Source organism: Oncorhynchus mykiss, chromosome 2 (assembly GCF_013265735.2).
Source record: "Oncorhynchus mykiss isolate Arlee chromosome 2, USDA_OmykA_1.1, whole genome shotgun sequence".
In the NCBI taxonomy this organism is placed as follows: Eukaryota; Metazoa; Chordata; class Actinopteri; order Salmoniformes; family Salmonidae; genus Oncorhynchus; species Oncorhynchus mykiss.
In genome coordinates this window covers 26256687-26278071 of record NC_048566.1, presented here as the reverse complement: position 1 = coordinate 26278071, position 21385 = coordinate 26256687, and the positions used below count along the sequence as shown (strand labels likewise).

General features: G+C 44.6%; 1 protein-coding gene across 4 annotated transcripts in view; it reads right to left on the bottom strand.

The window, feature by feature from the left end:
• cdk14 (cyclin-dependent kinase 14) overlaps positions 1–21385 on the bottom strand; it is a 207269-nt gene that overhangs the window by 52910 nt on the left and 132974 nt on the right. For all 4 annotated transcript variants that reach the window (XM_036943595.1, XM_021626100.2, XM_021626109.2 and 1 more), the window contains 4 exons: positions 18475–18538; positions 16390–16438; positions 11564–11703; positions 5038–5185 (listed from right to left, as the gene is read on the bottom strand). In XM_036943595.1, the coding sequence (XP_036799490.1) occupies positions 5067–5185; positions 11564–11703; positions 16390–16438; positions 18475–18538 (372 nt within the window). In that variant the 3' untranslated portion in view covers positions 5038–5066. The remainder of the gene's footprint in view (positions 1–5037; positions 5186–11563; positions 11704–16389; positions 16439–18474; positions 18539–21385) is intronic.

Sequence of the window (21385 nt, the reverse complement as noted above, 5' to 3'; positions counted from 1 at the left end):
GCCTAAACTATAGTTTGTTAACAAGAAATTTGTGGGGTGGTTGAAAAACGAGTTTTAATGACTACAACCTAACACGAAACCCAAACTGGCTGTGTGCGTGTGCTATCGTGCATACATTTATTTTGTCCCCCTAAACCAAACGCGATCACGACACGCAGGTTAAAATATCAAAACAAACTCTGAACCAATTACATTAATTTGGGGACAGGTCGAAAAGCATTAAACATGTATGGCAATTTAGCTAGTTAGCTTGCACTTGCTAGCTAATTTGTCCTATTTAGCTAGCTTGCTGTTGCCAGCTAATTTGTCCCGGGATATAAACATTGAGTTGTTATTTTACCTGAAATGCACAAGGTCCTCTACTCCGACAATTAATCCACACATAAAACGGCCAACCGAATCGTTTCTAGTCATCTCTCCTACTTCCAGGCCTTTTCATCTTTGAACTTATATGGTGATCGCATCTAAACGTTCATAGTATTACCACGACGACCGGCAAAACAGTTTGTCTTATACGTGGGTATAACCAATGAGGAGATGGCACGTGGGTACCTGCTTCTATAAACCAATGAGGAGATGGGAGAGGCAGGACTTTCAGCGCGATCTGCGGCAGAAATAGAAAGGAGTTCTATTTTAGCCCTTGGCATCGCAGACGCTCGTTGGCGCGGGCGAGCAGTGTGGGTGCAATAATTGAATAACATGGATTTCTAAATGTATTTTGCAACGCTCGCGCATGTGACGTGTCCGGTCTGGTCAGCATGTAAGTGTATGTAAACTTCCAACTGTAGCTTCAGTGCGCTTGTGCTTTCAGTGCTTTCTCTGTCTGTCTGACTCTCACATGTTTGTCTGTCTGGCTGGCTGCTGACAGGTACTGCTACATCAGGTACTGCTCATCTTCTCACTGCACAGATGTGAAAACACAGCTAAAAGCAATGTCGTGGAGGCCTATGCAACGCTTGTTTTCACCAGTCATTCTCTGTGACACCAGGAAAGAAGATGAGGAAAGGAGATGAGGAGAGGAGCTGACTGTAGACTATTACCTCTGAGCCAATGGAACGGTGCAGTATGAAACTGACGTTTGCGAGGCTGATTGCAAGAAGTACAAACTCAGTGGAAGTCATCCTAAAGGTGGTCGAAAATAACTTCAAAGTGAACTTCATGGTCATCGTGAGGATTGATGGTACAGAGAGAGCCATTGCAAAGGCAAGGTACAATGTTGCATCAGCCATTCCCCTGAATAATGCACACTCATGAATAAACATACAGTATAGCTCTGAAGTACACTTCTATAACTGTCCATGTACAGCCTGTGAGGCCTGTTTTTTTCCTCCCTCTCTCTCTCTCTTTCTATTTTGCGCTCATCCTCTGTTTCTCTCTCTCTCTCTCTCTCACTCTCCTGCCTTCCTCCTTCAAACAACACACATGCCTATCATGTACAGTATGTCTCTATTTCTTTGCTTGCTCCCTCTCTTTCTAAATCAAATCAAATTGTATTGGTCAAGTACACATATTCTGCAGATGTTATTGCAGTGCAGTAACACCTAACCATACAAAACAACACACACAAATCCCAAAAATTTAAATAAAGGAATTAAGAAGTATAGAAATATTAGAACGAGCAATGTCAGAGTGCGGAATATAAATATATATGTATATGATGGTGTGTATAGACATTATGGACAGTATATGAATAGAAAAGGTGTGTACAGCAGTAGTTATATAGGATGAGCCTTGACTAGAATACAGTATATACATATGAAGTGGGTAAAACAGTATGGAAACATTATTCAAGTGACCAGTGTTCAATGACTCTACTCTTGTTACCCCCTCTTCACCACCCCACCTTCCTCCATCTTGTCTTCCTCTCTTTTCCCCCCACTATCTCTCTCTATATCTCCCTCTCTCCTTCTCTCTGTCTCTTGCTCTCTCTCTCCAGTCTGAAGATAGTACAGACAGCTGTGAGTCTGAGGTGTGTCAGTCTCGCTGGTCTTGATTCAGTTCTATAACAGACAGGTAGTGGGCTGTGTGAAAGCAGCCATCTAGACAGCACAAAGACTGTCTACTGGGAATTAACCCCTCGGAAGAATACACCCTGCCCGCCTGCCTCTCTATGTCTGTCTGTCTGGCTGCACTACCTCTTATAAATAATACAACGCTTCCCCCAGGTCCTCGTAGACTCTTCTATCCTCCACACCACATTCTCCCCTCCTCCTCTTCCTCCTCCTCCTCCTCCTCTTCTTCTTCTCACCTTTCAGAAATCTTCACTGGAATACCATACATTCATGTTTGTGTGTGTGTGTGTGTGTGTGTGTGTGTGTGTGTGTGTGTGTGTGTGTGTGTGTGCGCGTGTGTGTGTGTGTGGATTAGTCTGCTATCACTGGGGCTCTGTCAGTCTGTCAGGCAGTGGGAAGGGCAGGGACAAAGAGGATAATTTCAATAAGAATACTGCAGCTGAGAGGACAGAGCTCTCCCAATGGGGTGACTTCCACTCTCAGCTCTTACACACACACACACACACACACACGCATGAACGCATGCACAAACGCTCGCACGGACATACACACACATTCACGCGCACACATCCACTGTAGGAGGATATGGGATGAAATGATGGTGTGAAATAGAGGGAGGAGGAGAGGAGATAGATACATAGTCCAATTTGGTGTGTAAAACTACTGTGTTTGGTTTATGTACCCTATGGCCCTATGTGTGTGTATGTGTGTGTGTATGAGTAGGTGTGTGGTTGTCATCCTCTCCAGTCAGTCTTCACCGAACGATCCCCATCCCTAAACCCATGCACCTGTCCCTGCACCTGTCTGTCTGTAACTGCAGGTTTAATCCTGTGAGTGGGGCCCTGGAGTGGCGCTTAAGTTAGGCCCTGGCCCCTTCACCATCATTATCCCCTCCGTCTGGCCCCCAGATCTCTCATTACATGCAAATACAGGCTCTTTATGTGCCTGGTGAATAGGGAACCCCCTCTCTGCTGAACAAGACCCCCTCCTTCCCTAGTCAGAGCTGAAGATAACCCACCAGCCATTACACAGGATCCCCTGCTACACTTTACTATACCATATCATGACCACTTCAGCTTTAGGATCCTTTGAGGGCTGTTAGTGATCAGAAGGCAGCTGGTTTTTGTTGGTGGTATGGTACTCACAAAACACCAGTCTCAACATCAACAGCTATGAGGCGACTCCGGGATGTTGGCCTTCTAGGCAGAGTTGCAAAGAAAAAGCCATATCTCAGACTGGCCAATAAAAATAAAAGATTATGATGGGAAAAAGAACACAGACACTGGACAGAGGAACTCTGGGGGCATCCCGGGGTCGCCTCTTAACTGTTGACGTTGAGACTGGTGTTTTGCGGGTACTATTTAATGAAGCTGCCAGATGAGGATTTGTGAGGCATCTGTTTCTCAAACTAGACACTCTAATGTACTTGTCTTCATGCTCAGTTGTACACCGGGGCCTCCCACTCCTCTTTCTATTCTGGTTAGGGCCAGTTTGCTCTGTTCTGTGAAGGGAGTAGTACACAGCATTATATGAGATCTTGAGTTTTTTTGCAATCCCTCATGGAATAACCTTTATTTCTCAGAACAAGAATAGACTGACAAGTTTCAGAAGAAAGGTCTTTGTTTCTGGCCACTTTGAGCCTGTAATCGAACCTACAAATGCAGATGCTCCAGATACTCAACTAGTCAAAAGAAAGACGGTTTTATTGCCTCTTTAATCAGAACAAGTGGTTTCAGCTGTGTTAACATAATTGCAAAAGGGTTTTCTAATGATCAATTAGCCTTTTAAAATGATAAACTTGGATTAGCTAACACAATGTATCACAGGAGTCATGGTTGCTGATAATGTCCTCTGTACGACTATGAGGATATTCCATTTAAAAAATCAGCCGTTTCCAGCTACAATAGTAATTTACAACATTAATAATGGCTACACTGTATTTCTGATCAATTTGATGTTATTTTAATGGACAAAAAATGTGCTTTTCTTTGACCCCAAACTTTTGAATGGTAGTGTATATGTTTGTGTTTGTGTGTGTGTGTGTATATGTGTTTGTGTATGTGTATTTTTTAATTTTTTTATTTGACCTTTATTTAACCAGGTAGGCCAGTTGAGAACAAGTTCTCATTTACAACTGTGACCTGGTCAAGATAAAGCAAGAAGAGATACTGGTGTGCAAAAGAGCAGAAAAACAAATATGGGGATGAGGTAGGTAATTGGTTGCGCTGTGTACAGCTGCAGCGATCGGTAAGCTGCTCTGACAGCTGATGCTTAAAGTTAGTGAGGCAGATATAAGTCTCCAACTTCAGTGATTTTTGCAATTCGTTCCAGTCAATGGCAGCAGAGAACTGGAAGGAAAGGCGGCCAAAAGACGTGTTGGCTTTGGGGATGACCAGTGAAATACACCTGCTGGAGCGTGTGCTATGGGTGGGTGTTGCTATGGTGACCAGTGAGCTGAGATAAGGCGGAGCTATACCTAGCAAAGACTTATAGATGACCTGGAGCCAGTGGGTCAGCCGACGAATATGTAGTGAGGGCCAGCCAATCAGAGCAGTAGTGGGTAGTATATGTGGCTTTGATGACAAAACAAATGGCACTGTGATAGACTGCATCCAATTTGCTGAGTAGAGTGTTGGAGGCTATTTTATAAATGACATCGCCGAAGTCAAGGATCGGTAGGATAGTCAGTTTTACAAGGGTATGTTTGGCAGCATGAGTGAAGGAGGCTTTGTTGCAAAATAGGAAGCCGATTCTAGATTTAATTTTGGATTGGAGATGCTTAATGTGAATCTGGAAGGAGAGTTTACATTTTAGCCAGACACTTAGGTATTTATGGTTGTCCACATATTCTAAGTCAGAACCGTCCAGAGTAGTGATGCTTGTCGGGCAGGCGGTTGTGGGCAGCGATCGGTTGAAGAGCATGCATTTAATTTTATTAGCATTTAATGTATGTATGTGTGTGTGTGTGTGTATGTGGTTGTGTGCATGCATGTGTGTGTGTGTGTGTGTGTGTGTGTGTACATACCTGGCTAGCTGTGGGGCAGTCTGCCCCGGTCAGTGTTTGCTGCTGGACGGTCCTTTAGCATGGCTGGAGATGGTCCTGGTACACACCTGTATACTGTCACCTGACTCCACCTGCAGCTTGACATTTGGTACCGTGAAGATAGTAGCCACTGGGGTAGGAGAGAGAGAGAGAGAGTTGAGTGAGAGAATGTGATTTATCAGTCATTAAAGCCAACCTCATAGTTTCCTCTTAGAGTCAAAGGATTACAGATTGAGTCAAAATACTCTGAAATGAAGAGAGTTTATCTCTTTAAGGCTTTTTTCGAGAGTTGCAGGAGACACTATCAATGAACTGAGTTATAAAAACACCACTCTCTCACATCCTTTATTTCTTTATCAGAGTCTGTAATGCTCCGAGATATCAGAGTCTGTAATACTAAGCGATATCAGAGTCTGTAATGCTCCGAGATATCAGAGTCTGTAATACTAAGCGATATCAGAGTCTGTAATGCTCCGAGATATCAGAGTCCGTAATACTAAGATATATCAGAATCTGTAATACTAAGCGATATCAGAGTCTGTAATGCTCCGAGATATCAGAGTCCGTAATACTAAGAGATATCAGAGTCCGTAATACTGTGAGATACCAGAGTCCGTAATACTGCGAGATATCAGAGTCCGTAATACTGCGAGATATCAGAGTCCGTAATATAGCGAGATATCAGAGTCTGAAATGCTCCGAGATATCAGAGTCCGTAATACAGCGAGATATCAGAGTCCGTAATACAGCGAGATATCAGAGTCCGTAATACTGCGAGATATCAGAGTCCGTAATATAGCGAGATATCAGAGTCTGAAATGCTCCGAGATATCAGAGTCCGTAATACAGCGAGATATCAGAGTGCGTAATGCTCCGAGATATCAGAGTCTGTAATACTGCGAAGGTCGAGTCAAGGACAATATTATTGTACACTACTTCTGTCTCAGATTCCCACAGTGTTTCTGTTAAATGTCACAATCACAATCCAATTCTCACACACACACACACACACACACACACACACACACACACACACACACACACACACACACACACACACACACACACACACACACACACACACACACACACACACACACACACACACACACACACACACACACACACAGGACTGGGTAGTCTATTATGCCTCCTGTAATTCTTCCATTGTTCATAATAAATCTGTCAAGCTATTGTCTCTATAATTCCCAACACATTAGACAACGGAGTGCATTTTTGGCTGAATAAACCATGTTCTCCTTCAGTCCCTAGCCAGATAACAATAATAAAGATTCAGCTTTAATGTTGAACACGCTGTGTGTGTATATATGTGTTGTGTGTGTGTGTGTACATATGTGTTGTGTGTGTGTGTTTGTGTGTGCCATGTTTCTTTCTTCATTATCTGTGGTGTTGTAATGAATGTAAAGCTCATGTTAGTTAGTGTTAGAGTGCTGACAGTTAGGTTTAACTCCCAGTGGTATGTTGGGCTAGGGCATTTCCCATCAGTCTCTATTCTCCTGCTGCCTGTCTACCTGCTGCACAAAACAACAATCACCATGTTTCACTAGCAGGCTAACACCCAGGATAACAATGATCCCTTTATTTAACTTCTCTTATTCCTTCTCTTCAGAGACATTTCTCCTCTGCTTCCCCTCCTCCACCACCATTTGTTATTCTCTCCCTCCTTTCATTCCTCCCTCCCTCCCTGCTGCTACAGTGTGGATCCACCAAGGACCTCATTTATACAGTGTAACAGTATGAATTAATTTGACTATATTCTTTCTCAATCAAAAGCCTGCCTCTTCCTATGTCTCTCTCTCTCTCTGTGTGTGTGTGTGTGTGTGTGTGTGTGTGTGTGTGTGTGTGTGTGTGTGAGAGAGAGAGTGTGCAATCATGCCTGCACGTGTGTGTGTGCATATGCATGTGTGTGTGTAACAGCACAAAGAGAGCCACCATCTCTCCCAGCCCGGTGACCGCCACAGAGCTCCTGCTTCTCCTAACAGAACAACCTACTGTGGCCTGCTGATAACAGGATTAATAGAGATCAATCAATCCTCATCTGGGGAATTTAAAATGAGAATGATTCTCATATTAAAATGACCAGCCTGTGGGTGGGTTGTCTCCAATGCAGCTCCTATGAAGCTATCTTAACAGGCTTTGGGCTTTGACACTGGTGATGAGAGGGGTGAACGGATAGGATTGGCTCTGTATGTATCTGTGTTTCTAGTCTAACAATATGGGTGGTATGTAATCTCTGAATGACACAGTTGAATGTCCTGTTCTGATTCGATGGCAAATGAACTGTCATGTTGGATGCCAGGTTGGGTATTGTGATGGGAAAATTATAAATGTTTGTAAAAAAAAAATGCTTAGGTTCATATATAAAAATGCATAGTTGACCATTATTCTGGCTACCATGTCTAGAAGAAGAGATCTCAGAGACTTTGAAAGAGGGGTCTCAAAGGAGCAGAGGGGGATTAAAGGGTGTGTGTGTGTGTGTGTGTGTGTGGGGGGGGGGGGGGGGGGGGGGGGTGCGTCTCAGTCACTAGATCTCAACCCAATTGAACACTTATGGGAGATTCTGGAGCAGCGCCTGAAATAGCATTTTCCACCACCATCAACAAAACACCAAACTATGGAATTTCTCGTGGAAGAATGATGTCGCATCCCTCCAATAGAGTACCAGTCACTTGTGTCAAGGTGCATGGAAGCTTGTGGTGGTTCAACGCCCTATTAAGACACTATGTTGGTGTTTCCTTTATTTTGTAGTTGCCTATATACATACCTGTTGTATGTGAGGACTGCCTCCTTGAGGTCTTGTTTCATATCTTGAAAAATTAAAGGAGAGCCGCACACTCTAGGAGCTCAGATGCAATAACTTACTGTAGTACATAATACATACTGTAGGCCTACAAACATTTACAATAGCAAAATCACAAGAATGGCTTCAGATCAAAGTCTACGTTGAGCCCGAGGGGAGCAAGGGTCTTTAAATTAAAGATCCAGGCAGCCTCTCGTTTTAACAGTAAATTGTCGAGGTCCTAGGGAGGGTGACATGTTCGATGCCGATATAACGTAGGGACGAAATCGAGTGGTTCACTTCCAAAAAGTGGACCGCAACTGGGTACGCAAGTTTTTGCACCTAATGGTGCTACGGTACTATTGGTACTTTTAATTGGCACTTGGTTTTACCCACATCATTTTTACCACAAGGACAAGTTCTAAGATAAATAACACCTTTGATTGGGATCTGTTTCCCTGTTTGGGGGTGTTTGAAGGATCTACATTTGTAAGTGACATTGCATTGAGCACAGCCGTTACACTTGTAGTTTCCATCCAGTAGGGGCGCAAATAGAGATTGTACCATTTTGTGGTGGTAAATCAGAGTTCACCAATTGATCTCTGAGATTTCTGCCCCACAAGAATACGACCAAGAGAGGGTCCGAAAACACATTACCGATACTGTCATCTGAACTTAGAATGTGCCAATGTTTGTGAACGATTCCCGTAATTTGTTCAGAGCACTTTGAATACCGGGTAGTTGCAAGAATGCTTCTTTTTGCGAGACTGACCTTGAAAAAGATCCTGTCTCGGTTTGTTTTGAATTTTCTCAATGACAGTATTAATCTGACCATTTTTGTACCCCCTCTCCTTGAATTTTCTTTGCGTCTCATCCATATTTCTGTCTAAATCTGATTGGTTTTTTTTTGCAAATTTTGCAAGTTCCTACAGAATTGTAGGGCATACTGTTTTTCAAGGGAAACAGGTGACAACTATCACCCCTCCACAAACTGTTGCGATCAGTAGGTTTCCTGTAAAGATCAGTGTATAGAGCATTATCCTCACACAAGATCAGAAGATCAAGGAAACTGATTTGACGTGTGTCAGATTACATAGTAAATCTCAGATGCTCAGAACAAGAGTTAAGAAAAGTATGGAACGCCTGGAGCTGTTTTGCATCACCCCTCCATAGAACAAAAATATCATCAATATACCGTTTCCAAATAATAATGTTAGAAAGAATTTTTGAGAGGATTGAAAATGTAACCCACATACAAATGTTTTTCCATGTAACCCACATACAAAGTTAGGAGCCATGGAGGATCCCATAGCAGTACCCTTTGTCTGAATAAAGAAATAATTTAGAAACATGAACTACTTGTGTGAGTTCTATTTCAGCCAATGTTATAATGCATGCACTGGAAGGTAGTTAATTGGGGTCACGTTGCAGAAGAAAATGTTCCATAGCTTCAACACTGCCCTCGTATGGAATATTTGTGTATAACGAATCAACATCAAAAGTAACTAACAAAGTATTATCAGGGAGATCAAGAGATTCAATAATAGAGATCATATTGCCGGTGTCCTTTACAAAGGAGGGGAGCTGTTCTGAGATCATACTGCTGGTGTCCTTTACAAAGGAGGGGAGCTGTTCTGAGATCATACTGCCGGTGTCCTTTACAAAGGAGGGGAGCTGTTCTGAGAGCGTACCGCCAGTGTCCTTTACAAAGGAGGGGAGCTGTTCTGAGATCATATTGCCAGTGTCCTTTACAAAGGAGGGGAGCTGTTCTGAGATCATATTGCCAGTGTCCTTTACAAAGGAGGGGAGCTGTTCTGAGATCATATTGCCAGTGTCCTTTACAAAGGAGGGGAGCTGTTCTGAGATCATATTGCCAGTGTCCTTTACAAAGGAGGGGAGCTGTTCTGAGAGTGATCTAATAAAAAAGTAAACAAAAGTTGATAGAGGGGCCAGTACTGCATCAATGCCCGGGCGCCCTGGAGGTTTTGTAACATTCTTGTGTAATTTCGGCAAAGTATAGAAAGTAGCAATTTTAGGGTTTTGAATAGCCAAAAACTCATGTTCTTTTTTGATTATCTGACCAGAACTTACATACCCATCTAGGACAGTAAAGATCATGTTCTGAAATTGGGCAGTGGGGTCACTTCTGAGTTTCATGTAAAAGGTGTTGTCACACAGTTGTCTATGACCCTCATTTACATAAACAGCCCTATCCATGAGTACAAGTGACCCACCCTTATCAGCAGGGGGGTAAGGACTGATGTATCGGGTTCAAGCAAAGCTTGTTTTTTTGTTTTTCATCCTGAGGTAAGTTATGGGAGGAGATGAACAACATATTTTTCAACGAGTCTGCAATACGTCTCAATAGAGTGATTGTGATTGGATGGGGGTACAAAACAACTCGTACATCAAAAAGGAGTCAGAGTATGGGCAGGTGGAGCAGCCTACATGTTCAGCAGAAATATCACGATTAGGGGAGCTAAAGTATTCCCTGAAACGGATGTTTCTAAAAAACTTAAGCATGTCTACCTTAACATCGAAATCGTTGCACTGAGTTGTAGGCACAAAATATAACATAGGCAGGGCTCAATATATTGCTTGATAAATTGAAGACACTCAGTCCCGTGGGTTCTGGGACCACTGTCACTGGAAGCAGATGAGGCGCTGGTTGTAGAGCGTTGGTCAGACGAGGTGGATAGAAGTGAGCGGCATCCCTCCTGCGTCTGCCATGGAGAGGAGGAGCAGGACCTCTTTTGTCAGGGTTTCTCCAGAAGGGTTCGTATTTCTTGATTTTAAGTTATTTTATTTCTGTAGACAACTTGTCCTGGAGAACTTGGTTAGTTTTCATCAGTTCATTGAATATGCCATCATCATTAACAGCTCCTTGCAGAGCTGTGCGTTTCACTTCGATTGTGTTATCCATTTTAATAAAATCATTGTTCAATTGATCAACAATTAATGTCATTAAATCAATAGAGCATTTGTTAAGGATGGCACACCAGCGCTCACAGAAATCATCTGTGCGCTGTCCCAATCATCGTTCTTTTTGCCACATGAGTCCCTGTGGAATAACGCCTTGACGCACATAATCACTAAGAGTGACTATGTGTAGATACATTCTCGTCTGGCGCTTAGATAAGTCTGAGGGGTCAGAATTACCCCCCGGCATGTCAAAAAGGGACTCCGATACAATTATCTTATCACATTATTTTTGGCTATATTCAAAGTAATCTTGTTTGGGTCTTTAACCAGGTGTCAGGAAAATAATGATCATTGGGCATCGGTAGGGTGCAGTTTACTGGGTAACAGATTCATCTAGAGGTGAAAGAAACATCTGAAAGTAACAGAAAACTCATCTGTTTTTACTTAACAAGTGAGTAAGAAGGAAAAGACATCCAAATGCAGATCTTGAGGTGGACAACTGAGTTCCATCTGGGCTTTTTACAGAGGATCTCTCTGCATGAACAACAACAACCACTAGTTGCACTGCTTTATGGAGAGAGTGCAGGGGGGGGGGGGGGGGGGGTAGAGGGGAAGAGACGGTGAGAGATATGGAGAAATATATAGAAAGCGGGGGGAAGACCATTGCATTGGAGTGATGTAGCGATACAGATACTCCTCTAGACAGAGAGAGAGCGAACAGAGCGAGAGAGAAGTAAAGCTAAATAAAGAGAGAGAGATCCAGTATCTTAGTAAAGGTATACATACTGTCTGAGATCTCCCAGAGCCGTGGAGGAAGCTGGCTGAAGTACTCATGCTGGAGAGCTGCCTGAGCAGACAGACGGTTCTTTGGGAAGCACTGGAGGAACCTAGAGGCTAACTCCTCAGCATGGTCCACATAGCCCAACCTACAGGGAAGACAGACAGACAGTTAACATGGTTCACTACCTACATAACAGAAACAGGGCAGAAGGTAGCCTAGTGGTTAGAGTGCTGGGCCAGTAACTGAAAGATTGCTAGTTCAAATCCCCTAGCTGACAAGGTGAAACATCTGTTGATGTGCCCTTGAGCAAAGCACTGAAACTTAATTGCTCCGGGGTTGCCATTGACAATGGCTGGCCATGGTGTCTCAGGGGGAATTTCCAATTCACACATACAGTATGTATAATACACACTTGTAAATATAAGCACCCATTACAATCGTCTTCTTATTAGAAAGACAACAGACTGTTAGCATGGTCTACACAACCTCCTCTCCCTGGCACGCGCCCGTGACACAGGCCGACCCGGTCACCATGAAAAATGAAAGACTTCATCAGAGAGGGTGAAGACAGAGGCTCTCAACTCCCTGTAGGCTTTCATTGAACTGCTCCTGTGTGTGTGCATGTGCGTGCGACGCATGTGTGTTTGTACGGGGAGGCTCTGAACTCCTGAACCCGCCTACCATCCAGCACCGAAGGGGAAGCAGAAACAGAAAAAAGAACAAAGTACAACCAAGTCAGTCAGTAATTAGGCCTGCAGTCCATTAAATAAACATGATGTTATTCCTCCCTCTGCCGGAGCTACTGAGCTGTGTGTGTGTGTGCATGTACAGTATGGGTGTGTGAGTATATGTGTATGTGAAAGAGAGAGAGTCCTCCACCTAATGCCAGGAACTCTGAAGCCCTCTCCCACTGTTCCTCCTCCTGTCTCTCCTCCTCTCACAGGGCATAGAGCAGATCTACACTAGTGGACCCAATCGACCCCCTCTGCAGAGAGGAACACAGCTAACTGACTCCAGCAGGGCCTTCTTCTCCCTTCATTTCCACCTCAGATGTTGGATGTTGAACTCAATGTAAAAATGGGTAGGTTCCCATTTTAAACGAAATATAACTTTTGAGCCTTGAGGGTGGATGTGAAAATACTGCCCCCTATCCCAAACAGGGTGGGGTAATGCAGGGATTGATCTAGAACATACTGTATTATCAGAAAGTGTAGTGTGCGTTTACAAGGCAGGTTTTAGCATGACAGAAAAAGGTACAAAATCCCATCAGGCATTGCTAATTTGACCTGATAAAAGGTGTCTGAGCAACAACAGAGCCAGAAACAAACAAAAAAAATCACCTCCATATAAAAGCCTTAGAAAACAAAGGGCTTGTGTTGCTGATATAGGTGTGCATTCCTGCCTGCTAATGCTGTCAGCTAGCCTGAGCGGGAAGATTCCCTCGACTAGCTAACTCAGATGCTACGAGTAAACAAGCACACATCTGTGATCGATATCTCCTCCGTCAATCAAACATCCCGGGTCGACGGGACGTTCACAGTGGAAAGAAGCATTCCATCTTCAGAGAGAGACGCCTTTTCATGTCGTTATGTTTCTCCATGAGGAAACCACAGCCGGGACCTGGGAGGGCAGAAAGCATGAGTACATGTGTGTGTGTGTGTGTGCACATGTGTGTGTGTGTCTGTGAGAGTGTATTTATGTGTGTGTGTGTGTGTGTGTGTGTGTGTGTGTGTGTGACTACAGGCAGTAACACCTGCTCCTATTGTTGGCCTTCCCCCACCACTATGCCATGGTTATAACTAAGGCACGGCAGCACCGCAGGACCTTTCAACAGCACCCAACACGGCTAGCAACCAAACAGTATTTTGGAACAAGTCTTTGTGGCTGTGTCAAAACATATCTCCCTACAAGACCCAACAACAGTCCAGGAGAGCTGCTTGCCTTTCAGCATGTGTGAGTCATTGTGGATGAGGGTACTATTGCACAAAGAGATATGTGAGAGCAGAACGGATCTACACACTGACAAGCTCTGTCTGGCATGCAACCCCACCGTCAGCCGAGCTACTTTCAAAGACTCTGCTGGCTAATAAAGTGCTGAACACAGGGTTATATGGGTTATACAAGCTGTACTGAACATACAGTCAATGTAAACAGAGGGGTAGTCTTACCATTACAAAAACACACAAGCACTTCCGAAACCGTTAAACTGAGGAATGCCAGCATGCCGTGTGCTCTGACCCTTACATGTTATTCGCATGCGATGCCTGTGAATGTCTGATCTGATCCAACAAACCGTAGAAGGAGAAAACTGCCCCAGCTATCCCTGTCAGAGTACTAGTGAGAGAGAGGAATTGGGAGGGGGAGAGAGAGAGGAATTGGGAGGGGGGAGAGAGAGAGGGGAATTGGGAGGGGAGAGAGAGAGGAATTGGGAGGGGGAGAGAGAGAGGAATTGGAAGGGGAGAGAGAAAGAGGAATTGGAAGAGGGAGGGAGAAAGAGGAATTGGAAGAGGGAGGGAGGGAGGGAGGGAGGGAGGGAGGGGAATTGGGAGGGGAGAGAGAGAGAGAGGAATTGAGAGGGGGAGGGAGAGGAATTGGGAGAGGAGAGAGAAGAATTGAGAGGGGGAGAGAGAGGGTAATTGGGAGGGGGAGAGAGAGAGAGAGAGGAATTGGGAGGGGGGAGAGAGAGAGGGGAATTGGGAGGGGAGAGAGAGAGGAATTGGGAGGGGGAGAGAGAGAGGAATTGGAAGGGGAGAGAGAAAGAGGAATTGGAAGAGGGAGGGAGAAAGAGGAATTGGAAGAGGGAGGGAGGGAGGGAGGGAGGGAGGGAGGGAGGGGGGAGAGAGAGAGAGAGGAATTGAGAGGGGGAGGGAGAGGAATTGGGAGAGGAGAGAGAGGAATTGAGAGGGGGAGAGAGAGGGGAATTGGGAGGGGGAGAGAGAGAGAGAGAGGAATTGGGAGAGGAGAGAGAGGAATTGAGAGGGGGAGAGAGAGGGGAATTGGGAGGGGGAGAGAGATGCATGTGTTCATATCAACTTCATCAGGACCTGGCACGGTATAAAAGGAGGGGGAAGAAGCAGTGGTCATTAACATTCCTCCCAGTTTCTTTCTTCACATATTTATTTCCTCATAGACTGGCTGGGGTCCAAGGGGAGGAGGGGAGAATGGGGCAGGGGCTAGAGTGGCTAGGCAGAGAGGGTGGAGTGTAGTGGAGCAGGGCCGGGGGGACGTACAGATAGACACGGAGAGGGGCCAGGGACAGACAGACAGACTGTGTGAACTGGAGCGTTCAGCATGCCCATCCTGGGGGGTCAGACATAGAGGGCATGGGAAACGGCAGTCATTCCTCTAAGGTCAGTCTGTCTGTCAGTCAGTCTGTTACCCAGGTCAGTCTGTCTGTCAGTCAGTCTGTTACTGAGGCTCCACTGCTCTGGCTCCACTATCAACTGGCTGACTTTTGAACTCTCACTACTACAGTATCTCTCTCACTACTACAGTATCTCTCTCACTGCTACAGTATCTCTCTCACTACTACAGTATCTCTCTTACTACTACAGTATTTATCTCACTACTACAGTATCTCTCTCAATGCTACAGTATCTCTCTCACTACTACAGTATCTCTCTCACTACTACAGTATCTCTCTTACTACTACAGTATTTATCTCACTACTACAGTATCTCTCTCAATGCTACAGTATCTCTCTCACTACTACAGTATCTCTCTCACTACTACAGTGTCTCTCTCACTACTACAGTATCTCTCTCACTACTACAGTATCTCTCTCACTACTACAGTATCTCTCTCACTGCTACAGTCTCTCTCTCACTGCTACAGTCTCTCTCTCACTACTACAGTATCTCTCTCACTACTACAGAAAATCTACACATACTGTACTTGTAGACACACACACACACACACACACACACACACACGCATGCACGCACGCACATGCACACAAACTGATAAGCATAAAATATACTGCCGCTCTCTTTCTCTCTCGTTTTGAGCCATCAATCAAATGTTATTTTATATTAATCTGAAAAAGGAAACTGTGACACTGCGAGAGAGAATGTGGAACCTTGACTTTTAACCCCTTGGCCATGGTCACTGTGGTCACTACAGAGGCCAAGAGTTCTCACTGAGCCAGACCAGAATACTGTGAGGCATTCTGTGTATCTGTGACCAAATCATCAAGTCACCCTGTCTCTGCCTGTCCCCTCAGGCTCCTGATGAGTGCCAGGGGCAGAGGGTGGTCCACATCTGGAATGCCCCCTGTGCCCTTTCCTGCCATCTGTGTCAGGGCTGACTGCTCTGGTGGCACGACACCAGTGGCATGACCCCGATCTGGGTGCTCCCCTCCTAAACCAGATGAACCCTGAGAAGAGTGTGTGAGCTGTCTGTAGGTCCCGAGGGTAGAGAGCTGAGAGGAAGCACACACACACACACACACACACACACACACGACAACAGCCATCTCTAACTGGGATACTAATGTCTGTTAGGGGACCAGAACAGTCCCAGGGTTCTTCAGTATGGTGGGCTCAGGGAGAGAAAAGAGAGGGATGTATGGATGGAGTGGTTGGGTGTTGGCGGTCTGGAGCATTTTGCCCTTGGGAACTTTCACAGACAGGAAGAGCACAAAAGTGGGTCTGTAGGAAAATGGCCCTCTGACCTGGCATACAAAATGGCCCTCTGACCATGCAACACATATGATTAGGCGCAAACACACACACACAAACCCTCTCTTTCCCTCTCTCTCACCCACACACACACACACACACACACACACACACACACACAACATTTTATGTGACAAAAACGGTACACTTACTTATTCCATGCTTGTCTGAGCTTCTTGGAACTGTAGACAGTAAAGCTGTCTGAATGGGTAAAGACACAGAGAGACAATAGAAACATGTTCATATTCATCATCAGGACACATTTGTGAAGTTTCACAACAAATGTTTCATCGTACAGTATGTGATTTAACAAGAGGTTAACATCAGTTGGTACAGCATGATGCTTGCAACGCCAGGATAGTGGGTTCGATTCCCAAGGCCACCGTACTTAAAATGTACGCATAACTGTAAGTCGCTTTGGATAAAAACATCTGCTAAATGGCATTATTATTAAATATTACAAGTATTTGTGTGTGTGTGTGTGTGTGTGTGTGCGTGCGTGTGTGCGTGTGTCTACGGTATGAATGGCTAGGTGTATGTGTGTGAGTGCACCTCTGACAGCTCGACTCCCTCATCCAAAACCTGTGTGGAGACCTCTGTTTTCAAACTAACACTGTAACTGTCAACCTCCAGGACTAGACTGGGGGAATGGGGGCAGAGAGACAGCTAGACAGCCAACCACGGGTTAGGGAGAGGGGGAGAGGGAAGAGAGAGAGTAGCCACTCTTCCACTACTAGACAGAGGGGGAGAGAGATACAGAATAGCTACAGTTTGAGTTAAGGAGTTATTGAGTGGGAAGGATAGAGAGATGTTAAGACTGTTCCAGAGTCAGGGATTAGACATATATGAGGGAGAGTTGTTTTGATATCCAGATTACTCCTGTCTTTCTCAAATGTCTGATGTACTGTGGTTATACTAAATATCCTCCAGCCCCTCGTAAAGCACCAAGGCCCTGGGCCAAGGTCAGGCTAAGTGTCATGGCTGTCTACGTTTCAAACCTAAACTGTTGTAATGCGAACACCAGAGTGAAACACCAGGACTGTAAACATGGCTGTGAATTATTGAAAGTAAAGCTGAGAATGTGAAGAATCGTAAACAACGTGCTGATACCATCTCTGTGTTTGATTTACTGTCTGGAAACTGATTACAGTTCAGGAGGAAGACTAAAACATGGTCAGACTGAGAAGCTCTCAGTGAGGTAGGATATATTCAGATGGATAGAGTGAGACAACACTGTCCTCTGGTGGTGGGAAGATATGACTACACCCAGTGTTAACTTTCTTCTGATAAAGCATTTTCCCAGCTCCATCTGTTACGTGCTAATGATCACTTTGTGGTTGAGTGATGGTGACAATGAGAGGGTTGAAACAGCTGTTTAGATTAGATCATTGTGACATTGAGCATCCCTTTAGAGCACAAATAAGAAAATAAAAGGTTTTCTCTATCCCGGGATTCAGTCAAAAGATTGTTCACCTTATGGAGGAAACAGGTAGCTTGGAGAGACACTTATTAAGAGAGGGAGGGGGTCTTGCCTTGGACATCTGAGCAGGCAACTGCCTCAATTGCTGATAATAAAATGGTGTATTGTGTGTGTACCTATTGTCATGCAGAGATAGTACACTGATCTGGTACACTGAAGCCAGGTCTGTCTGGATGACAGGAGCAGCAGGACAGAACAGTGTGTGTTGCTCACACAGCTGCCCATGGCAGCAGGACAACATAGAACTATGGCCAACCACAGCCATGGCCACAGGACATGCGATTAGGTGTGTGTGTGTGTGGGTTTGTGTGTGTGTTTCACACCCCAGTTCCTCTGTAATTGGTCACAGGAGATACAGCTAGGCACGCCACTCACATCATGGTACCCCTGCTCTCCCTCTGTCCCTCTTCTTCTCCCTCCATCCTCCTCTCTCTGTCACTCCTCTAATTCCCCCTCTATCTCTCTGTGTGTTCCAGCATGCCAACACTAATCTGCGAGCACCGTCCAGTCTGTCTTTAATGAGCTCCCAGAGGGCAGCAGCAGTAGCCCTAGTCTGGCACAGGGATGGCACAGCGATGGTACGGCTGGCTCACAGGCCTGCCTGGGCTGTGTGAACTACAGAGGCATGCCTCCAAGGTTTACAAAGTAGAACTGGAGTCAAAGTCTGGTTCTGACTGTTGGACCTATTGTGTGTGTGTGTGTGTGTGTGTGTGTGTGTGTGTGTGTGCGTGCGTGCGTGCGTGCGTGCGTTCCTCACCTGGTTTGAAGTGGGGCAGGGAGTGGACCCCTGGCCAGGTATCCTCACAGGGGGTGCCTAGGACCTGAAAGAAGGAATGCATCAGACAAACACACGCTGTGTCCCTATCAACACATTCATACTTCAACAACACAATTGGGCCACAGAGAAAGGAAAAGAGAAGACCGTCTCATAGAGAAAATGTTTTATTTCTATGACCAAAGAGGAACCTCTGAATCACTAAGGTCCTAAACAATGACCACATTTACATGCGCACAGTATCCGGATAGTAGGTTATATCCCACTTAAGGTCTTATTCGTGATAAGCTGTTTACATGTATCTTTGATATCCTGCTCATGAGTACCCCTGTATCCATGAATAAACAGAATATTCCTAATTGAAGGTGATATGGTTTAAATGGTATGGTAACTGAAATATGGACACTGACTGTAGGTTTAGAACCTCTCATATGTAGAGTAATATACATTTTTTTTAAGTAATATATTTGTTTATTGAATATTTAAAACATACAATATACTTGCAGTGAAGCCGCTCAACAACTACATCACATTAGTCATCTGACAGCCTCCCATCCAGAGAGACACACAGAAACAACCAGGGTCAACCAGGGTCAACGCTCAAGGGCACGTCGAAAGATCTCCCACGAGCCCTCCACGATCCCCCCCACAGTTCCCCAAGAGCTGCCCCTCAACCATCCAAGACCCCCCACAACCCCCCCCCCCAAGAGAAAATGAATAAATAAATACAATAATTCCATTCCCCATCCCCAAGACCCCCCTCCAACAAAATGAAGAAAAGAGAAAAAAGAGAAAAACAAAAGACATCAAGGACAACAAAAATCATAACAGCGAGGCCAAATTAATATGTTTGAGTGCATATATGGCACTATTTACATGTGTGTGTCAGTGTATGTGCACATATGTGCATTTGAGTGTGTGTGTATATTGCATGTGTACTCACACCTGCACGGCATCAGCCTCAGGCTGATTAACTGTAACAACACTGCCCCTCAGTGTCATTCAAATGTACTTTTTGTTATGTTTTATTTTGACTTCATTTTTTAAACTTTTATCTTTGACTGTCATTCTATCCCCCGCCCAGCAACTCCACTCCCACTTGTCTCCAATTCCACATCCCAACCCTCAGCTTCCCTCAGCCCATCCCACTTATCTCTGCTGGCCACCCTCTTCGGCTTTCTTTGCAAAATATAATATTATTTCCTGCAGAATTATGTATTTCTTTCAGAGAAATTATACAACATATGTCTCAGGAACAGGAGTGGAGAAAAATGATTTCTTACTGTCACTATTTCAACCACATACAATATGAGCTTTGTAGCTCCTTCAGGGTTATCTTTGGTCTCTTTGTTGCCTCTCTGATTAATGCCCTCCTTGCCTGGTCTGTGAGTTTTGGTGGGCAGTCCTCTCTTGGCAGGTTTGTTGTTGTGCCATATTCTTTCCATTTTGAAATAATGGATTTAATGGTGCTCTGTGGGATGTTCAAAGTTTCTGATATTTTTTTGTAACCCAACCCTGGTCTGTACTTCTTCACAACTTTGTCCCTGATCTGTTTGGCTAGCTCCTTGGTCTTCATGGTACCACTTGCTTGGTGGTGTTGCAGACTCTGGGGCCTTTCAGAACAGGTGTATATATACTGAGATCATGTGACAGATCGTGCAACACTTAGATTGCACACAGGTGGACTTGGTTGCACCAGATCTTATTTAGGGGCTTCATAGCAAAGGGGGTGAATACATACAGTTGAAGTCGGAAGTTCACATACACTTTGACTGGAGTCGTTAAAACTAATTTTTTAACCACTCAACACATTACTTGTGAACAAACTATAGTTTTGGCAAGTTGATTAGGACATCTACTTTGTGCATGACACAAGTCATTTTCCCAACAATTGTTTATAGACTGATTATTTCACTTATAAATCACAGGTTCACAATTCCAGTGGGTCAGAAGTTTACATACACTAAGTTGACTGTGCCTTTAAACAGCTTGGAAAATTCCAGAAAATGATGTCATAGCTTTAGAAGCTTCTGATAGGCTAATTGACATACTTTGAGTCAATTGGACATGTACCTGTGGATGTATTTCAAGGCCTACCTTCAAACTCAATGCCTCTTTGCTTGACGTCATCGGAAAATCAAAAGAAATCAGCCAAGACCTCAGAAAAAAATTTGTAAACTTCCACAAGTCTGGTTCATCCTTGGGAGCAATTTCCAAACACCTGAAGGTACCACGTTCATCTGTATAAACAATAGTATGCAAGTATAAACACCATGGGTGTCACGACTGCTGCCGAAGTCGTTGCCTCTCCTTGTTCGGGCGGTGCTCGGCGTTCGACGTCACCGGTCTTCTAGCCATCATTGATCCTTTTTTCATTTTCCATTGGTTTTGTCTTGTCTTCCCATACACCTGTTTTCAATCCCATTCATTACCTGTTGTGTATTTAACCCTCTGTTTCCCCTCATGTCTTTGTCAGAGATTGTTTTATTGTCAGTGTAGTGTGATTGTTGTATAGGTGTGCGTCGGGTCCTTGTACCCATGTTTATGTACATTTAGTGTTATGGAGCATACTCCGTGGACTTTATTAAAAGACTCCATTTTACACTCCATTTGACTCTCCTGCACCTGACTTCCCTGCCACCTATTACATCTACGCATGACAGAATCTCTGACCATATATATGAAGTCAGCAGGAGAGGACACTATGCCCATGGAGCTGGAGGAACGCGTTCAGGAACAAGCTAGGGAGATTGACGTTATCAGCTCCGTCATGGATCACATTGCCATGAAAATGGATCGCTGGGAGAGACAGGGAGTTTCTCCAGCGCCACCACCACCACAACCGGAATCTCCCGTGAACGATTTTTCCTCTCCGGAATCGAGGATCCATTTA